This window comes from Pempheris klunzingeri, chromosome 19 (assembly GCF_042242105.1).
Source record: "Pempheris klunzingeri isolate RE-2024b chromosome 19, fPemKlu1.hap1, whole genome shotgun sequence".
Lineage (NCBI taxonomy): Eukaryota > Metazoa > Chordata > Actinopteri > Acropomatiformes > Pempheridae > Pempheris > Pempheris klunzingeri.
The window spans coordinates 19,085,400-19,108,749 of record NC_092030.1 but is presented as its reverse complement, the minus strand read 5'-3'; the positions used below and the strand labels follow the sequence as shown (position 1 = coordinate 19,108,749).

Below are 23,350 nucleotides of genomic sequence, written 5' to 3'. Positions count from 1 at the left end.
CACAAAGAATCATCAGCAGCTCGGTAGGTCATCACTCATCACTCATTAACTCTATTGAGCTTGTTACTGTCTCTCAGGTCATTGTTTCGGTTTCAGCTTGGACTGCAGCTTGTTTTGATTCTCCCTCAACAATCTCTTCAAACTTTTAATATGCATAAAAGCTGTAAAAGCCCACTGCACACTACCTGCGCAGCACCACACAGGAGTCAGACACAGTTAGCATCTAACAGGTGAACACTGTGGAGCATTTAGCAGCTACATTTGGAGGCAAACATTACCCTGAGGAACTGATGGTCTGCAAAAACAGAGCTAAAATGAGAGTAAATATTGGACTTCAATTCATTCTGGACAGAAACACGACTCCAAATAATTGCTAATGATCCTTGTCTGTAAACAGACAACTGTTTGCTAACACTTGACACAGTTATGTTTACAGTACAGTCACTCATCAAAATGCATTGTATGTTTACGTGAGGCCTGACAGTCATGTGTCTTCGTCCTCGCCTTGATTGGTATTGCTACGTGTATTTGCACGTTATCCACTGACTGTTGATCAGTTGAATAGTTTGAAACGTACAGTGGGAATGTGCATCACCTTCCCCAGCGTGTGCACGATACAAACAGGGAGACACTCATGAAAACCTTGTTTCATGGTGTTGCTAGTGGTTAAAAACTGCACAAGGTACCTTAAATCCTGGCATAACTTAAGGTGCAACTTCTAACAGCATCTCACAGTCTACACCAGCAAATGTAGGTTGGCTGACATTTGAGCCAAATCCAAGACAACTGAACCAACCACAATTCATCAATAACGAGACTTGGCTGAAAGATTTTGAAGTAATCAGACATTAACTCAATGGGCGCTCCACCGATTCTACACAAGGCTGTTCCTGCACCCGCATGTGTGGAAATACTTGTTTACTAGTTGTTGTTCAAGTCTAAAAGGGTGAAGTTAGGGTGAAGTTAAAAAGCCGAGATCTCAGACCTCAGGCCTCTGCTTGAGGTTAGTGGCTCGAGACAACGTGAGCTGCCGCTAGCAAAACACACAAGAATCTCCACCTAAACTGTTGGCAGTCGAGTTGCATTGTAGGTAATGTAGGTGCCTTTTCTTGACAAGGACAAGGATCTCTGGTTCTGCTGCATCAATCAACAGTCCACATTGTGACCATCAGTGTTACAGGAGTGTGATGCTGAATCAGTGAAGAACCCTTTGAAGACTGAGTTGTAAGAGATCAGCAACAATATTATATTAAATATAACATTAAATATTAAAGTTATCTCAGCGTGTTTGACAGGATTGACAGGTTTCTCAGAGGTCTGGCACTGACTGGAAGTATCATCCAAAGAATCCATAAATGAGCAAATCATTTGGATTCATGTGCTTCGCAGTTTCCTCAACCAACTTCAGTTCACACCTGAAAAACAATATCACATGATATGAGGATACAGCTAAGCTAAATAGACTAATACACTGACAAAGCATCAAAGTGTACAGACTATGTGTAGTAACTTTGAAAAGGAGCGTTTGTTGAAGCAGTACTTTTGTGTTTCTGAGCTCACAGTATACACAGCTAGTTAGTGCACCCAACATTTAGCAGCCCCACACAAACACCACAACACCATCCAGTCATACATCAACCTCTTATTTAACTCTAACTATGCAGGCCTCGAGGGTTTTAATCCACGTGTTCTTTGTGCTTTGCCACACATGGAGACTCTGAAGAGGCTTTTCAAGTCCCAGAGTCTATTTCAAACTGAGGATTTCACCACCGCCGCACAAGATTCAGTTATAATTGCGTGTTTATTTATTTTATTGTTGCAACACAAGCCTTTCCATGAATTCTGAAAATAATATTCGTATATTGGTCTTCCAGGCTTGTTCACAATCTCCATATTGTGTACTTCAGCATTCGCTTGCCCACACTCTGCCAGCCGCCACCCACCCACACACAGAAACACACACTCTTCCTTGTGTCTACATTGCATCATTCGTATGACTTTGCAGAAAGGACTTTATCAGCACGGTGAAATATGTCACTGCAGTGAATGCGCGACATGATCGACTGGTTGGCCATGGGGTATGCTTGACTGTTTGAACAGTTACATAATCATCAATGATGTTTTCACTGCTGAACAAAGCAGAAAAGTGGAATTCAGGTTGGGGTAATAGTAGCAGATAGTAAAAGTGACTTGTGGAAAACACAAACGTAACAATACAGACAGTAAAAAACAGAAACCATAAGAAAATGTCCCTACATAGAGGAAGTACTTTTTAATATTTCTGGCACGAGAGTGAACCTTCTCCTACACAATAAGCTTGCTGATCCCCTTGTGCGTGATGGGCTAGTAGCTGAAGACTAAAGCTCGGCCAGATGCCATTAGTTGCAACATGAGATATGAGAGCTGGGCTGGAGTTTTGGCTTCCTCCCAAGTCACAGAATGTACTTGAACAAATTCCAGCAGCAAAAGTTAATACAGGCCAGAGTGGATTTATCTATCTGTGTCTCAGATTGCATGTGTCTGCAGGAACAAGCAATCTTCCCACCACTGTTCACTGTTCTCAACATCTCTACTTCTTTATTTATGACTTTATAAGATTCACTTTTCTCTTCTTGTCGTCAAAAGGAACACAATCTTTTTAAAGACATGCACAAAAGAGAAAATCAGCTAAAGTACATATTGTTAACAAACTGTAGGATCATTTGTTTGAGAATGTTAGTTTTATTTTTAGCCGTGCAACAGCGTGACTGAGTGGATGGTGATGTTGGTTTGTCAGCTGGTTGGTTCACCACTTGGAATGAAACACAATATCTCAACAACTATTTCCTGGATTGCCAAGAAATTTGGTACAGACTCTCACGGTCTCCAGAGCAAAAGTCTGGTCCCACCAAGTGGTCGGCACTGTTCGCTGTACATTCGTACATTCGCTGTACCCAGAAGAGGAGTCTAAAGGGTGATTTCACACCTTTTCGGCCCAGCAGAGGGGCAGTTCGTTTGTGCCACAGGTTTGTGCTACAGAGTGCAGCAGAGCATGCTAACTGTTTCTAGTAGTGGCAGCGAGCCAGAGATACAGATATTTGCACTTGTTCCAGAACACAACCTTCCTTCTGTATTTACTCTCCTGCTCACACCCAAGACACATCCGACCAAAAAGCAGACAGAACATTTTCTTGTGGTTTGTAGTGATGTAGTCATTTCTCTCAATGAACCAAGAGGAAAATGTTCCTTGTTCTCAAACTCATCCAGTGATTCAGACCAGCGTAAATCAACTATGGGTTTGAAAACACCCTTAATTACCTCAGTCATCCCTTTAGTGCCACCAGCTGAACATCTCTTCATCTACAACATGGACTGGCACACATTTTGAAGGACAATCACGGTCCCTGGAGGACGATCCCTCAGCCACAATCTTCATTTCTCCAATGACCAAATTCCTGCAAAATCAATAACATTTGCGTCAGAAACTAAGATGGTGAACATGAACCTCAGCGTTGTGAGCACATTAGCATGAGGTTAGCTCAAATCACTGCTGTGCCTGATACAAACAGCCTGATGGTGCCACTAGTGCTGCTGCAGACCCCTTTTTTAGTCTCTCTCCACAGTGGACATGTGTGTCTGTGTGCACACATACATGCTTTACCCCCCTTTTAACTCCACAGCCTATTGATAACAATGCACCCAGCTGGTCATGCCATTAGTATTGATCAGCCTTTCTAAAATGGATTACAGACCAGCCAGCCTCCACTCTCTGGAAGCAGTCAGATGGACAATGAAGGTACATTTTATTATCTTCCCAATCCATTGAGTAACACACTGTGTGTTTTATTTTTAAGGGAAATTATAGAGGGGGAACGTTCTAGTGGTGGACAAGCTCGGTGCCAGAACTTCCACATGAGACCACGATCCACAGCGGTGTTTGCAGCCCCGTACTAATGGAAGGTGACAACAAAGGGAACAGGGATGGGGGGTGGTTTGTACTGAGGGGAGTTTTGTTTTACTTCTTTGTAACACACAGCAAAATATGTTGACACGCTTTAAAAGCACATGAAAGTGATATGATCTGTATTTTCCAAATGGTATTTCGACACACGGAACAACAATTAGAGAAATGTAGTTAACATTTTGTACATTGCAGCTCTGATCTGGGGATACAGCTGCGATGTAACATGAGACAGACTTTATGTTTTTTTTGTGGGGAGGAAATCGCTCCCTGATGGAAAACAACTCTAAGATAAAGCACATGGCCAATTAATGATAATAAATTAGTTCCCACAGTGCTCTTTCTTTGCCCTGTATGAGCTCGATGCTGCTGCAACACCCACCCCCCCCCACCCCCCCCACCCCCCCCACCTCGAACGGTTAACCCCATTCGCAAGCCCTAAGAGGATTTCCCCCCCCCATTCCTATTTAATATTTTTGCTTAGTAATCAGTCTGTGTGGACACTGATCCATCTGTATCATTATCTGTAAGCACATATGAAAAGACAGTTACTGGGGATCAGCAGGGATTTATTTTCTCTGCGAGGAAGAAGAACTTAATGTGTATTCTCTAAGGCTCATACGATCAACCGAAGATTCTGAAAATACTCAAAAAGTTTCAGTTCTTAGAATTTTACTTTGAAATACATCACACAAATTAAGATTACTGTCCTGCGTTACTGTTTGGAGATAGTAACTAGTAAACTATATAAAAGACAGTTTCAGAATCATTCTACTCTCCATCTCTGCTGAATGGATGTTGTGTAACAGAGGACCTATTTGAGGAGTAACCGGCCCGGCACACACACAGGGAGATACTGCCCCCTGTTGGCACTACACTGCACACAATGCTTTGGTTTGCTCTTTGTGCACCATAACATGCAAACTGACATTTTGAAGACAGAGCAGAAGGCAGCTCCTTTTGCAACTCAGTTCCCAAGATGTAAAATTAATTGAGCATTGAGCTCGCATCTATCGGCCCTGTGGAGCCTTTAGGAAGCTCATTCTGGCTCAGACATCAATGGAAATCCTCCGACTCGTACCTTATACATCTAAAGCTCACGGTGACACTGAAGCTTGAGGACAACAGGATTGTTATTAAGTCTTTAAGTCATGCTTTGTTTTACATGATCATTCTCCAGGATGTTTCCAGAGAAGAAATCAGTATTTTGATACTTATTATAGGAAAAACTATAAAATTTTTTCATATAAACTAAAAATATTGTATTTAATTGTCTATTCATTTGGTGTTGGAAACTTAATTCTTCTCGTATGCTGATTGGTATGTTTGCTGGTAGACAGCTGACTCGCTGTGCACTTACTAAAAAAACTATTGGTGACACCAGTAATTCATTGAACACCAATAGTTCTAATTTTCCATATAATTAGCACCAGATTTTATCATTTTCAGAACCTTTCTTAGGGAATCATTTTGTTATCATTCAGTGTTATCATCGATCTCTGCTATTCAACAGTTAAATGTGTATCTAAAATATATCAAAGGAGGAAAGAAAAGATTAATTTATAATTCCATTTTATTTTCAGTATTACGCAACATTAGAAGTATAAATATCTGTTTAATATACAACATCTATGACATCCATAGAGCTTTCCTTGGGCAAAATACAAAACTCAAAACACTTTTATTGCACATATTCTAAAAGACAAACCATTGTAAGCAAGTTCATCTAATACTAGTTTTGCACAGAGGAAGAAAGAAAAGGAACCCGAAAAGACAAGCAGACAAGGAAGAACCTGACATGTGAAAAGACATTGATTACTGCACGAACAAATGTTCTTTTTAAACATCCTGGTGGCGATGGAGCAAAGTCTCACACTACTATAAACATCATCTGTGACACAGAACATAGATTTGGCAAATCAACAATATACAAAATATACATCCATGATGCTTTGTAAACAAACATTGAATGTGCTTTGAGGATTTAAATGTCAAGAAAGAGCGTGTGTGTGCGTGTGTGTGTGTGGGGGGGGGACACATGTTCATTTGTTCAAATAAAATTGGGTGATTTAATAAATCTCAAGTCAGGACGAGTGGGGAATTCATAAACCATGTTCAGTTCCATCTTTTTCTCTTCTTCTCCACCTCTGAACTGAACACTGGCAAACATTAAGGTGCATTTAATCTCTCATAATACATTAGCGATACATTTACAATATCTAATGCGAGTAAACATCCCATTCTGTTCACATTAAAATCTCTGCGATCACTCTCGTGTTTCAGTTTCAGTCTTGGATACAGTATGTCCTTTAGATAAACTATATTCTGTCTTTTCTGTTCGACTCGTCAACATGGAGTATATGTAGTAGTTTTTAGATTATTGTTTTGACAAAGCCAGCACAACAGAGCAGATACCGCATTACATATTTAGTGTCCTAGAGCTACTTTCTGGTTGTCCTTTAGGGTTTGTGATTAAAAGGCATCTACAGTATAGAAACATGTTTGTTCGTGTGTGTGAGTGAGTGTTTGTGTGAGTAAACTGCAGAAAGTGGATGCAGATATATGACAGCCTATATGTATAGTACCACGTATTTGCACATTAACATCAAATGTATGGCGTGGACACAGACTATGTTCTGCAAATAATCAGGATTCCTCATATAAAATCTTTCCCCAGGTGAAGCTTTAGGTCGGCTGCTGCTCAATATGAAAAGTCCTTTGAGACCCAAACACTTGGACGACCAAAACGAACCCTGACATCAAACCCTGACTGCGTGCTTCACTTCCAGACCTCATCTTACCCATGTGATGGATCTTATATCACTCAGCATGGACGTGGACATGATGCCCAGAGCCTTCAGAAACCTATTGCAGTAGTTATTGGCAAACATACTGTATGCAGAACTGCTGATTCATCTTATTAATCAAGCACAATATTTGATATTCACACACATCTTCACTCTTCAGCCAGCAAATACACCATCGGAAATGAAGACATTCTTGGGAAACGCCGGCAGCCCTCACAGTTTTGTTATATAATGCTACATTTTTACAAATAGCCCAGTTGCCCCCTCAAGCCTTTTCCCCCTCTCTCTTCAAGTTAATTTAGGAACATGTGAAAACATGTGAAAGGTCACAAAGAAGAGGATGCCTCTGACGGGATACATCACAGTAGCTTACTTTAGACCACAGGGATATCAAGCAGGAACGTGGTACTCTTATATTGAGCGTACAAACAAATGACACTGCAAAATCTATACATATAATACAAACGACAATCATGTAAGCCCATGTATCCCAGTTTTACAGTGTTATATTTACACCCTATTGCATAAAAATCAAAAACATATGTACAGATGTCAGAGGAATGTGAATTAACACCACACCTTGCTAAGAACAGCAAGTTTTATTTCCCATAATTCTAAGGCCCCTTCTCTAATTAATGATTTCTAGAACTGTGAGATGATTCTGCATTTTTTCTGCATGTTTTAGATGGAAAGCACAGGACATAGTGCATTCCCTCTGTGTACCACTGCACAAAACCCAACAGAAAAAGAGTCCGATTACAGTGAACAGAAACCATCGTTATACAGCTGCTAAATTGCTGAGCAAAATTGTGTAGTCTACTGCATTAAAAGACTCTGACTACAGGTCCTCCGAGTCCGCAAGTAAGAGTGCAATTCAAAATCATTTATGGCACTGACTCTACAGTACATCTCAACCGTTGTAAGGCTACTCCCTGTCGCCCCGACAACCTGATTGCACAAAAGCATTCTGCGATAAACGGAAACAAAACTTCCAAACATTCACTTGACGTACGAGTAAAACACAAACCTCAGAAAATACCACAAATTATCAGCAAATGATTGCCTACATTCAGACCTAGAAACATGTGCGTGTGTTGTCATGTGTCATCTTATTAAACACACACACACACACACACGCACGCCTACCTGTCTATCAGCATGTAACAGCTTGCCCGGTCCTCAAACAAAAGAAAGAAGGCATGATGATGTTTGCAGAAAACATTTCTAACATTTTATTACATCTGGGTTCTCTGAAGCGATCATGTCGGCTGCTATTTTCATTCCCTCTTTTATTTTTTGTGACTAGAACCACGTGGTGACTCCTTCTGCTGCTTGCACCTGCCAGTGTCTTTGTCTGAGCTGTCTTTCTGTGCGGAGGGAGATGCTCTGGATGCGTCTCTTTTCGGGTTTTTCTGTGCAGCTGCGGCCTCTTGAGCAGCCTCTTTTTTCTTCCTGTCCGGCTCCTTCTTGCCAGAGGACGCCTGCTTGTCAGGGGTGGAGATTCTGATGTCTGGGCTCCTGTGACCGTCTGGTTTGAGCATTTCAGACTTGGGGCCTTCCTTGGATACCTTGATTCCGGTCTCCTGGGGTGTGCAGCTGGAGGTCCTGCCTGAGACTGCCCCGCTGCTCTGCGAATGCGTTTCCTTTTTCGCTGCGGGTTTTGGCAGCACTGGAGGCGGATCAGGCTGCAAGGGATCTGCCGCAAGAGGGGAAGCAGCGCGTTTTGGTTTGGAGTCATGGTGGTTTTTAATAAGTGGGGCTTGGTTTTTGGGCGAGGTGTCTTTATGTTTGGCATCAGGACTTTGCTTAATAACTGGTGGTGCAGCTACAGAAGTTTTTAGGGCTGACGACGAGGGGACAGTTTTAGGAGGGAGACATTTTGGCTTCGAGTCTGTGTTTTCTTTTACTGTATGAGCTGCGGTTGCTACAGAGCTTTTGGGCTGGGCTTCTCTTGGCTTCACGTCAGTGAGAGTGGGAGAATGTGAGAGCTGCACCAATTCCTCCCGCTTTATGTCAACTCCAGCGGATGGCAAAGAGGATTCTTTCCGTTTAGAGTCGTGGGTTACATGAACGTTTGAAGTTGGGAGCGCAGGCTCTTTAGACAGATCTCTCTGCTTTGAATTTGGACTGCCCTTGACTGGGACAGACGGAGCTGTACTGAGAGTTTTCACCTCAAGTGTTTTTGCTTCCTCTGTCTTCACAGCAGCGTGTGCTACGGGTTGCGGGTCAGGCCTCAACCTACTCTTGGGACTCAAAGCATTTTCATTTGCAGTTGCTGTAGCTAAACATTTCTGTCGGCCTGAAGGGATCACAGTGTTTCCTTTCACACTGACGACAGGTTCTTTTGTTTTAGAGGTGCAATATTCTGAATCAGATGATTTGTTTTGTGCTTTTTCAGCTGGACTGTTCTTTGATAGCTGCTCTAAGTCTTTGACATTGCCCTTATTCTTAATCTTTGGTGAGAGGGGATCCTCCTTCTCCTGCAACAATATGCTGCTACTCTCTATTGCACCAGTAGAAACAGTTTTCTCCTTGTTATTTACGCTCAGTGTGGCTTCTTTAACATTATTTAATGAGGTGACCATGTTTACTGTAGAAACTTCTCTCTTCGGCTCCATTTTTGCAGCTGTGACATATGTGTTGGCTTCCTTCGTAGAGCCTGAGCTGCCTGTATCACTGACCACCTGTGTAGCTGCTCTGTTAAACTGTCCACCGTCCTTACTAACAGATCCATCTGAGCAGTCCTGACCCTCAGCTTTTAAGCTGCAGGTTTTCTCCTCATGTGCAGAACCAGATGCTGATGTTGTGACAGAACTTTTCGGCTCTGTACTTGAAGAGCAGATGTTCAACGGCTGCTGTTTTGAGAGCATATTCTCAGGAAGGCGTGCAGATGCAGAGTTGTTCTGTACAGTCGCCGTAGAAACAGCGGTCACGTTTGAGCTCTGTGCAGGAGCTGCTTTTTTCTCCCAGCTCTGACGCTGACCTGTATCCAAACCACTGTCCATACTCTGCTTCAGCAGCACAGGTGATCGTTCACTGGTCTCCACAGTTTTTAGTTCTACCTCCAGCTTTGCCGCAGTCAAAGCCACTGCTGTCTTGGAGCTGTCAGTATTTTGTGACGCAGTGTGTGCTGTGACTTCCTGCTGCTCCACTTCATCCTCCTGATCCTCGTTGCTGACTTCCCGTATGGAAGGTGTTTTTCCACAGGAGGAGAAGTGGGAGCTGTGACGAGGGCCCCTGTGTTCATGAGCCAGTGCTGAACTGGCCTTCATACACGTCCTGCTGTCTTGTTTCACAGTAAAGGTCGACGACTCCACTTTGCTGTTTTGTGCCTTTAATGATTCACTATGTCTGTTCTGTGTTTTATCATTACTTGCACTTTTCATCTCCGTGGCTGCAGTATTTGAGTGATCTTTAGAGCTAACTATGTTATTTAGAGAGGAAACGGCTTCAGGGTTAGGAGAGCAAGTCAGGGGGCTCTTCAGCTTGTCTGTATTTTTCAGCTGAGGGATGGTTATCTGTCTCTCAGTGGGGGACTGCAGCCAAATTGGAGGGCTCACAGAAACAGTGTCGCTTGTGTTCTCTGCCATTTTAGACAAACAGGTTTCTGTTTTGGAGACTCTGGGCCCTGAGAGCAGACCAATATCCAGAGTGCCTTCCAGGGGTCTGAGAGAGGAGACGTGACGCCCTTCAAGTTTATATTCAGATGATGTCTTTCTAAGTGGAGACTCTGCGGAGGAAATGAGCTGGAGTTTTTCCACAGCGCTCTCCCCTCTGCCAGAGAAAAGCTTGGGGGTGAGACCTTCGGGGCTGGAGTGAACACTTCCCAGTCCTGCCTTCATGTGGTCATGACACATGGCCGTGTCCAGCTGGAGGCTCTTAGACCTGGTGGAGCCAAAGTGCAGGGTGTCATGGATGCCGGAAGACAACCGACACATGCAGTCTTCTCGTTCTTCAAACGACAGCCTCTTCCTGGTGAACTCGATGTTGGGAGCTTTGAAGTCCAATCTGTCTGGCTTCATGTTATCTTTACCCTGTCTGGAGTGCTGCCACTCTGAGTGAATAGAGCACAGAGTTGATTTGAGCCCCACGTCACTGTCACCGCTGCCACTGGATGTTTCAGCGATGCCCTCAGAGACACGCGTGGTGAGTTTCTTATACAGCACATCCTTCAGGGTTGTGCTAGCAGCTTTGGCCTCCAGAGGGCCAGAGTCTGGGCTGCTTTTGTTTTGGCCTCTGGCCAGAAAACCTTCCTCCCTGTCGTCACCACACAAGGAGGATGAGTCAGATTCACGCAGGGCATCTTGTTTCTGTAGAGACTCCCTCCTCTCTGACCACTCCTGTCTCTTCACCACCATCTTGGACTTCAGCTTTTCCTTGTCGAGTTCCTCAACAGACTCCTGCCGGCCCATCTTGCGACTGACGGGCCTCTTTAAGCAGCCCTGCTCCACTGGTCGTACACGGGTGATTGCTGGCGGCTCGCAGGCCGTTTCTTCCACACTCTGCAAGACGGTATAATCCCGCTCCCCAGTTCTCGGGTCCTCATCCTGCACCTCCTCTTGCGTCACTTCCAGGCTGTGTTTTCTGGGACACAAGTGCTTCTTGTCTCCTGTGTAAGAGGGGGACAGCTTCTCCTCAGACTGGACACGTTTTAGGAGGGGGGAACGAGGTGGCTCAGCACTTTTGGGGCGCACAATATGGCGTACAATTGTGGGTGGGGAATGTATCTTGGCTGGGAAGGCTTGGGTTGTCTTGGAAATGGCGACAGAATGCCCACTAAGGAGGGGAGAGGGTGAGCGCTGAGGAGATGTTGGCTGGGGGGTAGGTGAAGGTGTGCGAGCCAGAGGAGAAAGGGGGATGCTACTAGCAGACTTGCGGCGCCCCTGACGAAGCCTTTGACCCGGCAGCTTGGGGCCGAGGCCGTGGAGAGTGCTGGGACGAATGTGGCCGGAGCCTGCAGGGGAGTTTGGAGCGCTGGAGCTGGGAGAGCTGCTCTGGGACGAGTTGCCACCTGGAAGTTAAGGGACAAAAAAATGGATATGAGTAATTTATGAAATTAAAATCATCCGTTCTGCTATTAAAGCTATCATCAAATGACAATCTGCACCTGACTGGGTGAAATCTGGTGTGGGGCGGAAGGCGGCGGTAGGGGAACGAGGAGAGAGACTGTGGGTAGGGGAGCCGGGGAGACTCTCACCAGATGACAGTGAGTGGTTGAGAGAGGAGAAACTGCGGCTTGTATGCAGGAGAGGAGAGGGCTGCATGGCAAAACGCCTGAAAAGGGAGCGTCGCCTGGAAAAGTGAGATAAAGAAAAAAGTCCTGATAAAGCAGCACAACAACAACACAGCTATAGATGATAACACTGACTAAAAAAGGTTATTAGGTAGCACTACAGTATAATATAAAATAATAATAATAATAATGTGTTAATGCAAACTGATATAATAGATCTCTATAGCAGCTAAATGTTCCTTAAATCTTCTTTTTATTTTATTGCTTACAGCAGTTTGCAAACATGAACCTTCAATTGTTGACATGCAAAACACATTGTACAGATTTAAACATCATCTCGGACATTTCCACAACATCCTTATATAGTTTTTCAGACACCAAACAACCCTGTGATGCTATAAGCTTATCACTCACGTTCAAATGTTTCCACAGTGTTATCCATCTGCCCTCTAGAGGCCAATAGGAATCATAGTAATGTCTACACAGATTTATCATCTCTTACTACTGACGGTCAGTTTCACAGCAGTGACACAAAGTATGCACTAGTGCTTACAGACAGAAGTAGGAGCACAGGAACTCATATCTGGTCCTCATTAACTTTTAGGTGGGAGCTGCTTTAGTATGAAGCCTGGCTTTAAACCGTCTAGACTGACTGAACTGGTCATTTACCACATTTGTCATTTTCTAACAATTTCCACAATCTATGAAAAAAAAAAATCATTGTGGAAGAGGAAAGAAAGCATTTATATCTGAAGTGAATAAAATGATAGTTTCTGAACCTTTCTGGAGTTTTCTCCTTCTTGGGCTTTTTGGCACATCTGACCATCTTGCTCCTGTAGCTGTTCCTCCTGGCTGGACCAGTTTTTATTGAAGTATTTTCAAACGGAGTTGTGGAGATGGCCACTTTGCTACCACTCTGAAATGGAAATCCAAATCACATTCATTCCTGTGGTTTAAATTCATTGTCAAAGGATAAAAACTAATATTGTACTATTTTATAATACCTTAAAATACTAATATCAATACTATCACTGTAAATGGATGTAAATAGAGTTGAGCTGTAGGTTAAATCTTAGTTGTATAGTAAGTATACATGTTCTTTTCTTCAGAGTTTCTGCTCCAATGGAAACTTCAACTCAGCAGGTTTACCCCACATAACCTTAATTAGCTGCTATTTTTTTGCCAATTTCATCAGCATTGGTTAAACGCTGTGTAGAATGTCATTATCAGCCTGCGCTGCAGTAAATCTGGAAACATAATCATTAAAAACAGAGTAGCTGCAGTTTTATGACAAACATACTGAACATTGTCATTTACCTTGAGCAGGAGCTCCACCACTTCAGTGTGGACAAGACCGTGAACTGCTTCTCCGTTCACATGAGTGATGAGGTCTCCAGCTCGGAGTCCTGCTTTGTGTGCAGGGCCGGCATCCTCTACGTTCTGATTAACAGACACAAGAGGCATTTATTAACATCACCTATGTTTCCTGCACCAGACAGTGTGAAGGGACCCCAACAGTTGACTGACTGAAAGCTGATCACTATTTGCCCACTGCAGGCTGATGGAGACCTTACCCAGACCATATGGTAGACAGTGTAGATGTCACTGTCACAAGCGTACACCCGGATTGCCCTCAGCGTGAAGCCAAACTTCTTCCCTGAGCTGTGGATGACGACAGGCTGCCGAGGGTTGGTGGTACAGAGGGAGGAGTCTCGGCTTGGGGAGGAGTCCCTTGAAGAAGGGTCTGAGGAGAGGGAGTAAGGAGACAGGGGGCTGGCCAGCGGAGACACGCCGAAGATATCTGAAAAAATAAGAGATAATCACCACCTGAGCAGACTCTTATTCAATCAGCCAGACGTTGACTGGTGCCCGGCTCAGTATTGAGGTGTTGCTCTAAAGCTCATGAGCCTGCTTCATTCTGCTCCCGCTGTGGGTGAAACTAATGGGATTTTCTCACTCCCAGCAGTGAAGCCCTCTCCTGCCCTGTCTGCTTACTTTCCTTGTTAGCGGCTTGTACTCGACTACTTGGCCGCAGCCACTCTGTAAAATGGAACTCACAGCAGGTGTCATGCTGGGCCAATTTCGCACAGATCTATAGGGTGCTTTCATCTCTTTCACATTATTTGTTCAAAGTCTGTTGCTCCCATTGTGATTCTTGACACGTTATTGCTCGGACATACTTCGGCCTTGAACAAACTGGTTGCGATCCTATTTTTGTGCCAACGTACGCATATTTTTCTGCATGTCTGCACGTGTGTGTTCTTTGACTTACCCCCAGGGATCATGAGGGACAGGGCACCAGTTGAGACAGACTTTGGGACCTTTGACACAGCTCCGGTCTTCTCTGCTGCACTCTCAGGCCGCAGAGAGTTGGTCTGAGGCCCCTGATCTGTGGAGGTATGACTTGTGCTGTCGGGGCTCTCCACTCCCTCACCTCTGGGTGTCAGCTGGTCCAGATGTTCTGAGAAACTTCCTAATTATCACAAAAGATAAGCGTGGAGTAAGGCACACAACTCCAAATGTACTATCATCTGTCTGTTGAGGATGAAGCCACATCCGGCAGCCTGTTAGCTCAGCTTGGCTATTTCTAAAGTCAGCAAATTTCTCCTACCAACATCTCTAAAGTGCACTAATTAACACGTTATATCTTGAATGTTTTTCTGTACAAAAAAAGTGTACAACTAACAAATAGTGGTTTTACAGGAGACTTTCTAAGTCACTGAACAATTTTAAGGACAATCAGTTTTCACCCTTCTTGACTTATGAATGTGGAACTTGACTGGAAGACTGGAGGTGAACTGCCGACGGGGTCAGTGTGAAGTGTTTTGTTTAGTGAATGTTGGATACGGTAGGTCCATTGTTTCAGGGACCTTACAACTTATTGATTTTTGAAAATGAAAACCAAGTGCACGTATTAGTTGCATAGTGTGAAATTCTAGGCACTCTGATTTCGCACCAGAGAGCGTGGCTCCGCTGTGGGTGCTGCCAGGAGTGGTGGCGTCAGGCTCGTCCTGTGGGAGCTCTCCGATGGAGAAGGAGGCTTTGCTGGGGTCACAGATGCCTGAGGTCTCGTCTCCTTCACTCTCTGCTGAGATGGCAAACTTTGGTAACAAGCTGGGCCGAGGGCCCTGATTCACACTGTCTGTGTCTGTCGAGTGGGACAGCGAGGGCCTGGTTGAAGGACAGAACAGAGTCTTATGAGATTAAAAGATACTCACTCTCTGTTTGACTGAATATCTCAATGTCCTGAATTAAGCTACATGACAGTCATTGACATCAATTGAGTATTTCTACAATAACATATTGGTACTGTAGTACAATGCATATGTCTAGTCACACTCACACTATTTCTGTCTGTTCGTAAGAAGGTCTTTTTATCTGGTGTTTAACACGATCTCTGAATTCAAGCATTATGCACTGAGCTGCATATTTAATCAGTGCTACATACTGTAGCTGTGTTTATGTGCAGCTGTTTAATGAACCCCAGCTATAATCTTGATCTAAAGATGGAGGCGAGCATACATTTCAGCAAAGTCTGGCGTCCAGCTGAGTGAGTCAACAGTCAGTGGGCTCTCGCTCTTCTTCCCCTCCGTCTCTCCCTTCTCCTCCAGGTGCCCACGGGACAAATCCAGGCTGCTGTAAACCTGACAACCACACAGAAACAGGGGGATTCACTTCAGCACATGCAGACTATAAACACAAAAGCCTGTTTTGTAAGCAAATGATTAAAAACACACAGTGTCCTGTTCAGAGTAAGCTACAAATATTGACTAATAAATGCATCTTATTCTGCATAGACAGAAAGTAAAGGTAAATAATCAGTATCTTCAGATCTTACATTATGGCACCAGTGTTTTTAACATTTACAGTTAAGAAGAGACCAGAAACGCTATGCTGTCTGTCTTAATGCAGACTTCATCGTGCCTTACAAGTGCGGAGCTTAGGTGCAGCAGAGGAAAAGGTTCGGTGTAGCTCAACACTTCCTCTGAGACGCCCCGCTGCTTTTGGAGATGCTGTAATGCTTTGTTTTGATGTGAGAGGGGAGCGTACTGCAATGCAGCACAACAATGACTCCAAGCTTGTATGACCGTATTGTGTATTGTGTTCCACATTGCCGAAAAAAAAAACAAACAGATCTGATTTGCAAGCGGAAAATATATGCAAAGCCGAAACCTACGTTTAATACTGTAGGGGTAAAGGGAGAGCGGGGGGCACGCATTTCCATATGAAATACCAATTGCTCATGTTTTCTTTCCCACGAGAAAAGGAGCAGGACTGATGAGGGCATCAACTCATTTACATCACTAACATCTCTGGCAGTAATGATGATGACGCATGTGTGTTAGTGTGAAACTAGAGAAATTTGAGGAAGGAGATTAAGACACACCTTAGAGAATCTGTGAGAACACGAGGAGAACTGCCGCAGCTCCACATTGAAGTCTTCATCATTTGTATCATCTTCCTCCGTCTCCAGGTGATGGTATCTCTCAGAGCGAGCTGGGAAAGATGAAAGGGTTCCATTTCAGATGTTTTTTTTTTATTCTATTCAGTTATTACAGGTTATTGTGAGTGCCTCAAGGTGACTTTATTGTGAGAAAATGGATGGTTGTGTAATGATTTTACAGGTTTATGTTATGGCCACCATTATCTCAACTTTATTTCTGAGAAATAATGTTTTATCATGTGGATCTACGGCCGTTTATGTGGACACATGTAAAAACATGAGTTAAATATTTGTCTCTCTTGGTTTGGGGTTTTCACTGTGTTAGATAACTCACTGTCAAAATAGCTGGTGTCGTCCTCAGACTCCAGCTGAGGAATAAACTCAGCCTTCTGCCTCAGCAGGCTGTTCCAGTCCAGGTTGTGGAAAAACTGATGTTGCTTCACTTCAGCAGCTCCACCTGCAGATGGAATAAATACCAATGAATAACTAGTTTGAATACAATTTCCAGGATAAAATGTGGGACTTATGAGTGAGGAAACCCACAGATAAAACGCTGGACAGTGACAATCAACAATTCAGTTTGACACAGGAGGTAAAGAAACGCTTACACTATGTTTTCCTTTTCCATTGTGGCTGCATGCCCAAGTGATATCGTGACCATAAATTATGCAGTTCAATTTCCAGCCTGTGACCTTTTGTGGAATAGCGGGAACTTTTGTGCCTGGCAGCCTGGCCAGTGAAGATCTAACTGAACAAGGAGGTCCAGCTGTCCTCAGACTGAACCGGGAACCGTGCATCCCTCTCATTAAAAGCCGGCGTCCCAGGTCATGGCCACTGTCATAGTCCAGGGATCTGCACACTCTTAGTGCCTGATCATGCACGGAACTGGATTCATACATCGGCAAGGAAATAATTGCAACTGATCAAAGCGAAGAAGTGAGGAGGCCACAGGATAAATTGCCCTGCTGTTGGATGACCTCAATTTCTTCCCCGGTGACTTGGAATAATGAGCGGTGCTGAGGTGGCACTGATGGTCACATGAGAATTTATGGTGGCCCACCGCGCCTGTCTAGTTCTAACCGGGTTACTGGCTGTGCCACATTGTCTTTGCTCTTTTGTGTTCGTACCTGCGCCCATCCTTTCCAGAGGATTCTGTCTCAGCAGCAAGGTGATGAGCTCCTGAGAGTCAGAAGGTGGAGCATCTTCTCCCTCGGGCCAGTTGATCTCATCTAGAAACACACAATGCAGGCAATCAGTTATATAAGTAAGTTGTGGTTTTGGGGCTCAACTCTGATAAAATATAGTTTCTGAGCATCATAACACAAGGAGTACAAAAACACACCAAAACCAGTTTATGAGGAACTCGACATGAAAAGCTGCAAAAAGTGCAAACTGAATGATCAAGATCCTGCGAAGGAAACATCCCTGTTAGTTCAGAGAACATAATAAACGCTCATCTGGTGAGTTCTCTTTTGAATGATTTGTCATTTCTGCCAGCTACAACGGACCAACGATGATATCAAAACGTGTCATATAGTTATAGTAGTATAGTAGGATGAGTTTAATTTTACTGGTTTAACTCTTGTATGGTGTTCGGGTTTGTGGGACCAGATTTCATCCATTTTCATGTTCTTTATCAAGAGAAGAATGATACGATTAATCATTTTTTCAAACTTAGAGTTTGAAAAAAATAATTAATCGTCTCATTCTTCTCTTGATAAAAAAATGAAAACGGGTCCCACAGACCCGAACACCATACAAGGGTTAAAGCAGGTTGTTCATTTCTAAATACTCAAAGTGTCCATGACACTGTGGCAATGAGCTCTCTACCCCCATTGACAGAAACCTGCCAATAAGAACAATAAGATTATCATAAGGATAAATGTAAACAGTTTTTTTATTCTTCCTCTGAATTTGACATTTTGTTGTGACCCACTAAGGGAGACATTCACAACACTCGTCTCTGAAGTGCTCTTTTCAAAATAGCTTCACCAGCAAAGTCAGACAAAACAAAGTAAGTTTTAAGGTGCAAGCACAACGTTGAACGAGACAATTTACATGTGCTCTTGCTTCCAGTGAAAAGCCTCATGGATAAGCAATGAAAAGAGGAGCAAAGCCTGTCTGCGCCATGCTGATTGTCAGCTCTGTGCACAGTTTGTCCCCCATTTTAATCAAATTTGGGAGGGGAGCTATGAATATGTATGTGCGGCCTGAGGCCACGGTGGCATGCATTCAGCGTGCTCAGGCCCCTTTAATTAACAGTCACTCTCAGAGGCTTGGTACAGTTTGATTGAGAGCATACCAAATCAGTCATGGCATGCCATTCATTTCCATGCCACAGATAGAGGCTGTTATCCAACAACTCCAAATAACACAATTCATCTGAGCCACACCGCTGACAAGATAAAAGGTCTTGTTTTCAAGATTAAGATTTTCTCTGTGCTGCTGTCACCAGGAGACTACAGGAGAATGAAGAAAGAAGCACCAGCATCATCAGAATATCAAAACTTCACTTGTGGTCTAAAGTCAAACAGGCTCCACTTACTGCCATCTGTTTTGCTTCTGGCCCTCAGGGAAATCTCACTCTTCAATAAACTGAGAATTATGCACAGCAACTAATTCCATGTGGTCACTATTTAAATGTTTAATTCATATCTGAATGAGGTTTGGGAATTTCTCCTGATGTGCTCACCAGAATATACCTACCAGATGCTGTGAGACTTTGCTTACATCACCTCTAGCAGCAGAAAATGTGGCTAGTAAAATTTCATATTCGATAAACTGACATAAATAAACAAATGAGTGTAGTCTATTTTCGTCGGAACATCGGAAAAGATTGGAAATGAGGCAGTTAAGGGGTTTTGCAAATGATACATTCATTAAAAAACAATTGATTCCTCAGCGACATTTAATGTTATGCACTCTACTTCAAATACTACATGCATGTACTTAAAATCTACTTGTTTAAATTGGCGAGGAAATCCGTGTTGCTGATAGCATATCCATCAGCAAAAAGAGAGACGTCTTTTTGTTTTTAATTATCATCTGACAAGACAGGGAGGCAGTACTGACCACTGATGACCTGTCCGAACAGCTCCTCTGGTGTGTCTCCAAAAAAAGGCACACAGCCCACGAGGAACTCGTACAGGATGATGCCCATAGCCCACCAGTCCACCGGCTTCCCATAGCCTTGTCTCAGGATCACCTCTGGTGCTATATACTCTGGGGTTCCACATACCTGCACAGAAAAAAAACAAAACAATCTTCTAAACACAATGTGGAAAATGTATTGTCAAAATGGTGCAACTGTAGTTAAATTAGATTTACCTGCTTGTCAAGGAACTCTCTGGCATCTTTCTCTATGTGCCCCTCATACAGGTTTGTGGTCATGTTCATCAGCCCAACTTTGGACAACCCAAAATCTGTCAGCTTAATGTGTCCCATCGACGTAACCAACAAACTACAAGGAAGACGGATGTGGGGAAGGAAAGGAGGACAAAAGCAAGAGAACAGAAAAATTACAGTAAGTAAATGCTTCATTCTATTCACCAGCTAAGTCTGTCTGTGGGCTGTTTGGTGCTGAGCAGGTAGAGTACAGTCGGTTTTTAGAGCTCTTTCTGCTGAACACAGGTGCCTGCTGTGTCTGTGCACTGCAGGAAACCAAAACAACAGGATAAAAAGACTCTGTACAGCTGTAGGGAACTGCAGAATCAGGCGATCTCTGAGGGTTCCTCGCTATAAGCTAGTATTGTTAACAGCGATTATAGCTGATATACAATTTGTGAGGTCTCACTTGTCTGGTTTTAGATCTCGGTGGACGATGCCGTAGTTGTGGAGATACTCCAGAGCCAGTACTGTCTCCGCAAAGTACATCCTGGCCATGTCCACTGGCAGGGGACCCATGTTCTTCAAAAGGGTGGCACAGTCTCCACCTGTAAACATCAATGGAGCGTCGTTACTGATGTGCTTGAGATAACACACAGGAGACATTGTTCACAGTACACTACAGCAATATGCACTAAAAAAAAACCTAGCTGCTGACCTTCAACATATTCCATGACCATGCACAGGTGCCGCCGTGTCTCAAAGGAGCAGTACATGGACACCACAAAAGGGTTCTCAGCAAAGGTAAGGATGTCTCTCTCCACAAAGGCCTGTTGTATCTGATTCCTCAAAATCAGGTTCTGTTTGTTGATCTTTTTCATGGCAAACCGTTGCTTCGTTTCCTTGTGACGAACCAGGTAAACAGCTCTGTGGAATAAATAGTTCAGTCAGCTGAGGAAACGACTGGAAAGTTGTCAAATTTGGGGTTGATCATCAAAACTGTTTTATTGCCAACTGTTCTGAGCACCTAGTGGAAACGGAGGGCAAAAGACAACAGACCAGGGAGGTAACTGAAAACAAGAAAAAAAAAACTGTTCCAATTGGATTTTTTGATGGCTTTCTCGTTGCGGCTGTAACAAACCATCTATAATCAGAGATTAGAGAATCCTTATCCTTAAGATATCCTTACCCATAGGCACCATTGCTGATAAGTTTTGTCATCTCGAAGTCCAGTTCACAGGGTTTACGCCGGGACCGCAAGGCTGTGCTGAGGCTGTGAGACTGAGGGCAAGAAGAGAGATAAATACTAAAACAAATCAAAAAGATAAGATCTGTACTTCGCTGGTGCACCTGCAGTAAAGATGGAGTAGATCAATACAATAATCAATTTCTGAGTGCTTACAGAGTCATCTGTTTCAGGGGTTTCTGCAATCCCGCTGTCGCAGCTGGTCAGCTGAGCAATTTCTACAGAGAAAACAGATAACATAAAGAAGAAAAAAGTAGAGATGCAGAAGTTAAAACATAAAAAAACAATAGCTGAAAGTGAATTAGAAAACTGTAACTCCATGTGAAGCCTGTGGACATGCTCTGCAGTGCAGCTGAAACAAAGGTAACCTAAATGCAGAGAAATCAGGACGTAGAAACTAAACGAAAAACAGCAGATTTCAGCCTTCAGGTTTGAGGTGCTGACTCTGAGATAATCTGAATTGAGAATAAATGGGGTGGAAATCAGATGTGGCAAACAAACACAAAACACATGTCTAACACTCATTTTGAAAATCACTACTCCAGAACAAGAGCTCATTATAAACCACCTTGCATCTCTTATGTTTTTTCTGTGTGTGTGTGTGTGTGCGAGCATGCTTAGGTCCATGTGTGTAATGTCACAGGAGGGTGTTTGTATTGTCCCTAGAGGGCCTGTAAACACATTTCCACTGCTATTTAACATCTGTCCTTCCTTGTAGGTTTGCTTCAGGCACACAAGGCAGTGGGCAAACGAAACACAGGAGACACTCAGGGGAAATGAATGGAGAGATTGGCTGATGAGCCAGCCTGTGTGGATCTGTATAAGGTCTGTGGGGAGGCCATTCCTTTCTAATTAGTCATAATGAATGTTGTTTGTTACTGAATCTGGAGAGACAGAGGGTCATTAGAAAGACAGTCTGTTCAGTACAGGACATTAGTCAAGAGTATCTTTGCCTTTTAGTTCCCTCCACAGCTTAATTCTTTCATTCCTTTACAGCTCGAGCACAACAGCTACCCTGTGTTCAATTTAGTCAGATTTACCGCATCACCGACATATTGAAGAAGCAGAAACTCAGCACTCGAGTTATACAAGATACTTAGCACTTCTTCAAAAATAAACTAGATAACCATGATTTGAAAACTGAAACACATCAATAACTGTCATAATGAATTGATAGAGTCTTATTGGAGAGTACTAGCAGCTGTTTGTACTGTATCACTGATGACGGCCATAAGCTGAGTCCTTCCTGTACCTTCCAGAGGATCTCTTGTGAGTCCCAGCTGGCTGATGATATAACGAGGGATGTCCGTTTTAATGCCCTGGCCCTCTTTCGCGTGTCCTTCAGCCGCCTCCAAAAGGTGGTAAAATTCCTCTGGGTCAAACTCCTGGAGACACAGCAGGAGACAGACTTAAGTACACGCTGGCTTGAGCAATGCTTAAGAGGATCATGCACATTTTAAATGGAGGTTAACAGCAAATCTGTGGTCTCACCTGTCTATTTTCCTCTGGCTCAAACACACTCACAGATTCCTTTTACGTGTCAGTTTGATGAATGGTGGGATTATCGTAGTTTATGTGAATTACAGGATGTGTTTGGGATCAAGTGGAAGCTCTGCTTAAGGCAGGGATATACACATTTACACTGCTCTAACATTGGCTGGCTTCACTACTAGCTTTCCAAGTTACATATCACTGTTAAGGCATCCACAAAAGCGACTACAGGGACATTTTATTCTTCATTAAAACCTGCAATAATTGTTTTTTTGGCCACTTGGGGACAGCAGAAACAAGTTGTGAACACTCGTGCTGAAACCTGCAGGTCTGTTGGTGGATTGGTTAGTCAGACCATCGATTGGTTGAATTCTAGTCTAACAAAATGTCTTCTAATCTAAGCTGATATTGCGAACCTGTTATTTAACAGCTGCCACTTTACAGATCTAGCGGTTATGAAGCGACATCAGCATTCATTTAGAGTCATGTTTCTGGTCACCTGGCAAATCCAGGTCCAATATTCACTGTCTTTTAAATATCAGGCTCTTTAGCTGCTTAATGCTCCACTGCTCTATCATGACTCACAGAGATAGGAATTATATTCTAATATCAAACACAGAAAAATTGCAGGTTTATACATACAGTCTGTTTAGTGATATGAAACGTACCAGACATTCCAGCAGTCGAGCAGGTCGAGCTATGATGATGAGGATCTTCTTCACTAGCTCTCTAATGAAGTTTACCTCCTCACTCTCTGATCTTTCTGTGGACTAAACAGCAGCCAAAAAGAACAGATACAAGATCTCAGTTTTCCACAGGTCAATGTCAGGTAAAGTACAAATGCAGCATGGTTCTCCTTTACACC

General features: G+C 43.4%; 1 protein-coding gene across 1 annotated transcript in view; it reads right to left on the bottom strand.

Moving 5' to 3' along the window:
- Window positions 1–5,495: 5,495 nt before the first annotated feature.
- mast4 (microtubule associated serine/threonine kinase family member 4) overlaps window positions 5,496–23,350 on the bottom strand; it is an 82,803-nt gene continuing 64,948 nt past the window's right edge. Inside the window, exons 11-29 of the mRNA XM_070851056.1 lie at window positions 23,154–23,255; window positions 22,247–22,379; window positions 21,151–21,212; window positions 20,938–21,029; window positions 20,467–20,675; window positions 20,218–20,356; window positions 19,752–19,884; window positions 19,497–19,662; window positions 17,552–17,653; window positions 16,759–16,881; window positions 16,368–16,477; window positions 15,503–15,624; window positions 14,937–15,151; window positions 14,253–14,453; window positions 13,555–13,781; window positions 13,298–13,420; window positions 12,760–12,896; window positions 11,855–12,039; window positions 5,496–11,758 (exon numbers count right to left, since the gene is read on the bottom strand). Coding sequence (XP_070707157.1) covers window positions 8,037–11,758; window positions 11,855–12,039; window positions 12,760–12,896; window positions 13,298–13,420; window positions 13,555–13,781; window positions 14,253–14,453; window positions 14,937–15,151; window positions 15,503–15,624; window positions 16,368–16,477; window positions 16,759–16,881; window positions 17,552–17,653; window positions 19,497–19,662; window positions 19,752–19,884; window positions 20,218–20,356; window positions 20,467–20,675; window positions 20,938–21,029; window positions 21,151–21,212; window positions 22,247–22,379; window positions 23,154–23,255 — 6,303 coding nt within the window. The 3' untranslated portion in view covers window positions 5,496–8,036. The remainder of the gene's footprint in view (window positions 11,759–11,854; window positions 12,040–12,759; window positions 12,897–13,297; window positions 13,421–13,554; window positions 13,782–14,252; window positions 14,454–14,936; window positions 15,152–15,502; window positions 15,625–16,367; window positions 16,478–16,758; window positions 16,882–17,551; window positions 17,654–19,496; window positions 19,663–19,751; window positions 19,885–20,217; window positions 20,357–20,466; window positions 20,676–20,937; window positions 21,030–21,150; window positions 21,213–22,246; window positions 22,380–23,153; window positions 23,256–23,350) is intronic.